General features: G+C 41.5%; 1 protein-coding gene across 1 annotated transcript; it reads right to left on the bottom strand.

The window, feature by feature from the left end:
- Positions 1-335: 335 nt before the first annotated feature.
- LOC306951197 (borealin-2) lies at positions 336-6915 on the bottom strand (the record flags this gene model as incomplete). Its single annotated transcript, XM_079541639.1, has 10 exons — positions 336-383; positions 1167-1253; positions 1484-1616; positions 2633-2731; positions 3993-4060; positions 4836-4903; positions 5509-5569; positions 5892-5932; positions 6361-6489; positions 6786-6915. 10 exons carry the CDS (start codon positions 6913-6915, stop codon positions 336-338), a joined length of 864 nt encoding a protein of 287 aa, XP_079397765.1.
- Between the last annotated feature and the right edge of the window lie 1968 nt (positions 6916-8883).

Below are 8883 nucleotides of genomic sequence, written 5' to 3'. Positions count from 1 at the left end.
TTCCTACTTCTAGCTGTGTAGAAATATCAGTTAGACCTTAAATCTTTTGCTACTAAATCTTGTTTGCTACATCAAGGTATTTTTCCTTTTACTGTGAACTGAGCTAAAATGCCAGCTAAAGGCTTGTACAAAGGTGGAAAAGTAAAACCACTTCCTTTTGCATTTGTGTCCTTTATGGAAACAAGGAAAAACATGGATCCCATTGTATGCTTTTATGTAAAAATATTTATTCAGCAGTACACAGCTTTATTAAGACATTGTAGATATTCTCTGAACACTTTAGAGGAGGAAGGTAAGAGCAGTTGTGAATATTCTGTCATTGCAAGGCAGTTCCGTTAACTTGACTTAGCAGTAGCCTTTCCACATAATACAGTCAGCTCACTCTAAAGATGAAGAAAATTCACTTTAGTTCAAGCTAACAAGCAAAGCTTAAAGGAAATTTAAAAATTAGGTGCTGTAGATGTAATAAGTAAATCCCTGCTCTCTGCTTACAGATGCAGATACGCTGTTACCAAATTTGACTTCTGCACCTTCATCTTAACTTATGCCAGCCACATTCAATTACTCCCACCCACAAGACTTATCTGATTATTATCACTGATTGTCCAGATGGATACCTATTGCTCCAGATGAATTCATCCGGAAGCTCTATGCTTTGCTAAGAATGTCAGGCAGTGTGTGCTACAAAGTTCTGTTCAGCTTTATTCTTCTTCAAAACAATTTACTTCCTAGAGCCAGAAGTAAGGTAGTTCATGTTCAAATACCAGTAGAGAATTAACAGTAGTTCTTATTCAGTAATAGACATAGAACAACAGATTTTAACAAGAACCGAAGCTTTGCTGTAACTTTGTAAGCTTTTGTGGATGGGATAAAGTATGGCAATTTGCACACTGAGCAATCTAGAAGGAAAAGCTTATAATTCTGTTCTATTCCTGGTAACTGTACATGTTTCTGTAAGTGCTCTCCTACGCATTTATCTGTGTACGGCAGTTGTCCCTTCCCTGTACCTCCCTCTCCCTCTCTCCTTCCAATTTCTGCCAGCCAACTTAGGCTTAACTTCTGAAGAAATACACAATTAGAATTAGCACCCACAACATTTATCTCACATGAAAATGCAGAACAGGGTGGTGGAATACTTATATGCAAGTCTCCTGGTTTAAGCTTACCACTAGGTTATGAATGTGCTGTACTGTATCTTGATTTAATAGTTGAACATCAAAGTTACGGAGGTCTCCACCAGCCATACGGAGTGTCTAAAAACATGAAGAGAAAGTTTCAAAAACTACTCCAAACGTTTATACTTGCACTGTCAGCTTCTTCGAAAACCAGGTGCTGCCCTGCTACATTACAAAACATTGCTAACTGTTCTTCCTTGTGTTTAGCAGCTCACATAGGGACAGCGAGAGCTATCTGTATTAGACAATTCACAGCTGAACTACTGTAAAGTATTTTAGAATTTTTTTTTAAAGGAAGAGTTTCATACCTGTCCATCAGCCAAGGGAATGTTTACAAATGGAACCATTTTATCTTGGGGTACTGATTTACTTCTCAGTATCATGCCTTGAACTCTTTCACTGGTAGGTAAAGTTCTTGAGACAGCTTGTTGTAGTCCAGCACTAGAATACAAGTAAAATGTTACTATAACATTAGCTTCCTCTATTCTGCACATTTTTTGTGCAAGAAGTTTCTGCACATGGTAGCAAGCATACCTAAGAAAAAAGCCATCTTGTTTACCTTTTGCAGTGCTGCCAAAGGACTGCAGGAAATCTAATAGCAGCATTTACTAGCACACTAGGTAATATTTTCTGACCGTGACACTTTTTATTCCTGTGTTACAGGCCTGTAAGCAGGCTGACATTTGGACCTCTCACTATCAAGGACATCCACTCCCCGATATAGACAGTGGAGAACAGTGTTGGAAAGAGAAAACTGTGCCTTGAGGCTTAAGATAAGACTTGCACTGTATCTGTTCACTTCAGAGGGAAATAGCAGGACATTCCAAAGCTGCTACCTCTTAGAGGTACAGGAAATGCTGTACGTATAGAATTCCTTCACTTGTTTTTTTTTTAAAGGCAGGATTTGGACATTTTCTATGTGGCAATAAGCCTCTGGCATTTGTAGTAAGCCAAGGTGAAACTAAGCAACATGTTGGTTTCAAGACCCAGTTAGTTACCAAAATCTTACACCCTTCCCTCTTCTCCCTACCCTTAGGTATTTCAGCTGTCAAAACTAAACTGTTGCTTATGGAAAATAATTGAAAACCTAAACTGTTGAAAAAGGATACAACTGTGATAATCAATTTTTTAAAACATGAGCATATTGGTCACATTTTAATCAAACATATGCTCTGAGGCCGTAGCTTAAACTCTAAACTATACCTTTAAACAAAAGGAGAAAGGAGTAGAATGTATACTCCATTAATGTTTATTGAGGTTTTTCCTTTTTTTTTAAAGGAAAGAAACAAACTGGCTTAGTTGTGACATTGCATTCTGTACCTCCATGAGAAAGTAAGCTAACGCCCATGCTCAAAGCGGGAGGTGCAACTGGTTCACATCCCCACTACCAAGTTCAGTGGCAGACCATGAAGACCTGTTAAATCTAGATCGACATGCAGTGTCTTGGTGCTCCTTACCCTTTTGATACTTTTGGCGTGGCTTTGAAACTTGTGGCATTGCAGTCAGGGGCAAGAGTCTTAACAGCCTCATTTATGCTTGTGGAAGAGTAAACAGACCTAAAAAAATAACAGGAGTAGTGATTTATTTTAACTGCCTCCTCATCTACTTCTACTGTAAAAGCTCCAGCTTAGATGAAAATGGACAGTGAATTAGAGAACGTTGTAAGTGTTCTATAACATATCCAGTTTATATACAATGAAGAAGCCCTCAAACAGATTCTGAGCTATGCTGGAACCTAACATGACAGGTGAATGAAAGGTTTGGTTACATTAGTAGATAAGGGACAGCTGCAATTCCTGATGTGGGGGATACTTAAAGCATCATCCCCAGCTTTGTTTCAGCATACAGAGATGATCTTCTTGGGAAGCTGCTTTTTCAGTAGGATTCCATTTTACTAGTTCAGCTCTCAGGACACTTGTTATGTATGGCTGACCTGAATCCACAGAACAATTTTTTAATTTTTGACTTTTTTTTTAATTGTTGGGCTTTAACTTGGTTCACAGAATTTTTGATGACAGAATTTACCTCTGCTCTTTCCTCTCTTTTCCCACTCGCATTTTGAAGACTAAAGGCTTAATTTTGTCCCACTGTTACTGCACAGAATAAATGCAGCCTGAAAAGCCAGACTTCTCAGGCAAAGCAACCTCCTGTAGTTTGATTTCATCAAGACAGAAACTAAAAAAAAATCCCCATTCAGGAAAATAATTGTACGTGGCTAAGACTTTATTTCTTTTAGGCATGTTAAGCACTGATATTATTTCAGTTGTTTTTCTCCGAATACAAATTGAATGTACCCAAATAAGTGCCAGTGGATTCAGGGATGTACACTGGAACAGGAGCATCTCAAAAAGCTTTTTCAAGCAGATATATCCACTGTTTTTTATTCACTAATTTTAATTCATTAGATTTTATGGCGAGACTTAAATATTGTCTATCCTAAGTACCACAAAGGTGATTTTGCAAGCATCTATTTCCCTGCTAATGATAACTTCCTTTCTGCTATGTCTAAGGGCAAAATTATTACACAACAGTTCATTACCCATAATAAGAAGCAACAAAGACATTTCCCTTATGTGCTGTCTTTCATGAAGTGATGTTTGTTAGTCTGTGCTGATAACACATTCAGGACTGCACACCATGTGGTGAGTGAGAGAACTACGTCTTTCAGCTAGATGTGCTTTTTTGTACATCCGATACAAGTTACGGAAGGCATCTCTATCAGAGCGTTTATAAGGCTCAAATTTCATCTACTTTTGAGAATGATTCTGTGCAGGATTTAACAGTTTAAGTAAGTTATGTATCAAAAGTCAGGCTTACCTAGAAAGACTGTGCAGTTTGCTATTTAAACCAGAGCTCAGTGAAACCAGTGACTTTGATTTGGATACCTGAGAACGTGCATTAGACTGCAGTTAACAGAAATGGCATCTTAAGGCAAAATGATAGACATATGATAGATACTTCCAGGAAAAATACTGGAAGAATTCCATGTTCAAACAGAACAGTTAAGCTCCACAGTGCTGCTTTTTGCTGTTTTACAAATTTTAGAAACCACAAATACACATTTCAAGTTTTTTGATGTAAAACTGTACTGAATTTCAGTATGAAAAAACACAAGCAATAGCTTTTCTAACATACACCTTTCCAACACGTAGCCCTCTTGTAATTAAGACCTGTAACTCCACATACAAGTTTTGTCTTCATTGAGTCATCCTGGCACATTGTGTTTGGCTGAGGTACTGCACTGCACAGGACTGAGGTGGTAGAATTAATACACCTGTGCTATCTGGTTTACAGATCCATGTGGATAGGATGCACCAGTCACCCAAACATACGTCTATTTTTAACACAAAGTTGAGTTCTAAAAAAATGTTTCAGATAGTTCCTCAAACCATCAAGACTTATTGGCAAATCAGGAAAGAATGACTACTTCAGTATGAGCAATTCTGTGTGAATGAGTTACACAAAGAGCAGATAACATTTTATTATGAAGTTCATTTACTATGCAAATTGTCTTGCTTAACTGAAAGTAAGCTGAATTTGAAAGAATTTATTGTTCAAACAGACAACAGGCTACTGGCCTGTCTGGTAATGGACAGAGCAGGGTTCATAGCACGTCACAACTGATTAAACCCTTACATTGTTTATTTAGAGTAAACTTACTTTTTTAGGTATTTTCTTTGCAGATGTATACTTGGCATCTTCATATTCAACAATTGTAGTTACCTTAACTAGAAATGCATTTGAAAGAAAAGAAAAGAAAAAGAAGTCTCACAAAGAGGCATACGTTACTTCAAACTTTTTTGTTTGAAGGCGATTTACCCACCCATAGTTAGGTATCAGTTCTGCTGGGTGATGATCACTCACCTGGGACAGAATTCAAAGCCAACTGTTTGTCACAGACAAAGTGACACATCAAATAGTTAAAAGGCACCAGATAACCCCTTAACTCCCAGATAAAACAGAACTGCATTTAAGTAGTAATGTCACTTTTATGGCATAGTTTGGACTATAAAGATGAATGTTATATTCTTTATAGAGCTTAGAGAACAGGAAGTCAAAGCATAATGTGTAATGTTCTGAGCTCACCTGTTATACTGTAGAGCACTGATAAGGCTCTCAAATCTGTCTCCTTTCACCATTTTCAGTGATAAATCTAAAGGGCAGGAATTCTTATCTCATGTTTTGGAGCACTAGAACAGCAACACAGCACATGATCCTTGTACTTTTAGTTAAGCACTTCCCTCTGAAGTTCTCCAGGCCTAATGTTCACATTCTGCTCAAACCACAACAAGGAGAAAATCTAAGAGCAAAGCTACATAATAGAGCTGCTTGCCTTTTTTACTGTTGGTCCGTGTCACTTTTGGGTTTGGTACATCTTCTAGGGTACAGTCTGTCTGTAAGACATTTATTCAAAAAGATAAAGTGAATATTTTTTTGTTCAACAGATACATTTTATCTTACAGAAAGCAATAAATCAAAAGGACGTGGAAGAAAATGACAGAAATGGCTGAACAGCAGTTTATTTTTCAGAAGCAGCTGTACTTCTTGCAGGTGACCATAAATGTTTAGTAATGTTACTGCACTGTGGCTGGCTGTCTAGCCTTTTTTATGTCTTCTGTTTAAACAGGCAGATATACAAAGTAATTTGTCTGAAATCTTTACAGCAGAAAGAAAAGTTTCTGGTCTGTAAGCTGTGATAAAGTTAAAAATACACACCGCTGCAGCAGCAAGGGCCACTTCCTCCCCTTCTTGCAAATCTGTGACATAAGAAAGCACAGCTTGTTTACATACTGTTGCTTGAATCATTATTATCTGCAGGTTCTTATCTTTCAAAGTATGGAAATGAGCATGTAATTCAGAACTGTAGTTGCCTAAATAATTCACCTTCACTAGCAAATCCCTGAGGACAGCCAGTGTGCAAATCAACGATAAACAAACATCCTGGGCCACTTCAGTAAGTTTTATCTGTAGAAGAACAGTAAATTTAGCCAAACAGTACACAGCCTGAATTAAAAGCAGCAATGTTCTGTGCTGCTGGAAGCCAATGCTTTTAGGTAGCAGTTTTCAGGGAAGGCACTAAACACACCTTCTGCAAAGGCTTACAGTCAACTCAAGATCGCAGAGCCTTCAGTTTGATTTCATGGCCGTGTCACCAATATTAAATGCTGCATTCACACACACTTACTAAGCAAGTCCTTCCTTTTCATCTTTCTGATGGCAGTCGGCATCTTCAGCAGTTCCACCATGAACGCTTTCTCAGCCATTTGCAAGAGCAAATCGAGTTCTTTCTTCATTTCCCGGATGCTTTCCTTGGCTGGAAACCAAACGGGCGTTTATCGCCACACGCGTTACCCGCCTCCGAGGCCAGCCCCGAGGTGCGGCAGCGCCAGCCCGCCGGCCGCTCCCCGCCCCGACGTCCGTCACGGCGCCCCCTGGCGGAGCGGTGCTTCCCGCGCAGCCCCACCGTTCCGCGATCCGCCACAGCCTCGGCCGCCCCGACGCGCGCCTCACGGGACGCCGCGCGGCGCCCCGCCCCGAGCCCCTCCCTGCCGGCCGGCCGGGCCCGGTACCGCCGCCTCAGCGAGCCCGGAGGGGGCCGGCCGGCCTTACCCTGCTGGTCGAAGTCGCTGAGGAAGAGCGCGATGCGCTGATCCTTCTTCTCCTGAGAAAGGGCTCCGCGGTCGCGCTCCACGCCCGAGTCGGTGCTGCGCCGCTTGGCCGGAGCCTTCTTTGGGGGCATGGCTGCCACCTCGCGCGACGGACTCGCCCCTTCCGCCCGGAGGCTTTTGTACGAGCGGGGGCTTCTCCCCCCTCGCCCTCCTCTCCTCTCCCCTCCCTCCGCCTCCTCTCCCTCCGCCTCCTCTCCCGGTCCCTGGCGGTCACACCCCCGGCTGCGTGAATCGCCTGAAGGCGGCGCTGCCGACCGGCTTCCGTCCGACGGGTGAGTCGTGGCCGGGCGGAGGGGGGCGGGCGGGCGGCCGCTGCCGCGTGGCGGTCCGTGAGCGCGGTGCGACCTGAGCGCGGTGCTCCGCAGGCGGGGCGGCACCGGCAGCCCGAGCGGCCCGTGAGCTGGAGCGGCACGAGTTGCGTGCGCTGAACCACGGCTTTCGTTGAGGACCGCTTTCATCGTGAGGTGCGGCGCCTCGTGGCGAGCCTTGCAGCGTTGTGTCAGTGAGGCGGGACACGGAGAACAGCCGCTCTTTAGTTTAATATGCGCTTTATTATTTGGAAGTTTCATACATTGAAGTACCATTATAAGGAGCACCTGTAAGAAAATCAAACCTAGAAGCATGCATTCCAAAGTAAGGATTGTCTGTTATTAATCAAATGTTTAAAAGACATCGAAAATAAACCTCGTTTTTCAGCTTTACGGGATTAATCCACGAAAATACACATTCAGCTCATCACGGTACACACAGACATTGCGGATGGGCAGCAGAGATCACTGCCCTTTTGTATGAGATGCAAAGTGTCATCCCTGCTAATGTCGGAAACACAAAAGGCACCATAAGAGAATGTTTAGAAAAAACTGTTTATGCCGTTCTATTTTGATTTAAAAGTGTAAGAATTGCTGTCCTGGCATAAAACAAAAAGCCTTTGACGCCTGTAAAGTATCATTAGAAACTTGTAAACCTTTACACTTTTCCAGAAGCATCGGGTGCAAAGGCAAATATAAAATCTATTGAATTCTTAGATTACAAATGCTACCCTATGAAAAAATCTATAGTTACAAAAATATAAAAGATCTTCTAACTCCGATTGTTAGATCCTAGCTTCAATCTACACCACGTTGCAAGTTCGAAGCCAGATAGATCTGATTTAGACACATTTATAGAATAGGAAAGCGCTGCTTGTCTTATTTTTAAATCAACATTCCATCCACTTACTACAGTTTTGCCTTCTAAATTTGACTTATTACTGCATATTAAAGATGCCAAATGGAGAGTGCTGATGGGTAAAAGGCTGCATTTATCAATGGATAGTAGCAACATATCCATTCCCAGTCTGCTTTCCTTCCAGAAATCCATTTCTCTATAGATAAGAGAAAATTTTTTATTTTTATTTTTTATTTTCATATAGTGTTGTTTTTTTAACTCCAGCCTCTTTGTGTAGCACATGCAGTTTTCCTTTGTGAACTTGTAATCACTGGCAAATGATTGAGAAGTACCAAGTTCTTCCTTGCAGGCTTTTGTGAGAAACAGTAAGAAGGACAGCAGCTGCCAGTGCACATCACAGCCTGGTAGCTGCTGCTGGAAGGACAGGTATTCGCAACACCTTGCGCACATGAAAGATTGGCACATCCTTTATCCATGCAGTGCTTTTTTAGCCCTTGGCTTTATATCCTGGATCAGCACAGGGTGCTGAAGCAGCTCTAAAGGCAGCCTAACAAAGTGCTATTAGGTATTAAAATGAATTTACTCTAAATAATAATGACTAGATGAAATGAGATACTGATGAATTAACTTTGTAAAATGCTGAGCTTAAGCCTGACAGACTGTAATGCTTTCCTGGCTGAATACTGGAATACATTTCTTGGCCAAAGGTGTCCAGCTTCCAGTCTGGACAAACTGAAGCCTTCTTCCTCCGTTCAGTGGAATTAGCATAGATTAGTGCAGTAATACCACTTTTCTCCTAGATAGTGACCTGCTTTAGCTGGGTTTTAATAAGAACTCAGACTCAGTCAGCCCGCAGTATGACTGTGGAAGAT

This window comes from Tetrao urogallus (assembly GCF_951394365.1).
Source record: "Tetrao urogallus genome assembly, chromosome: 12".
In the NCBI taxonomy this organism is placed as follows: Eukaryota; Metazoa; Chordata; class Aves; order Galliformes; family Phasianidae; genus Tetrao; species Tetrao urogallus.
This window is presented reverse-complemented; position numbering and strand designations above follow the sequence as displayed.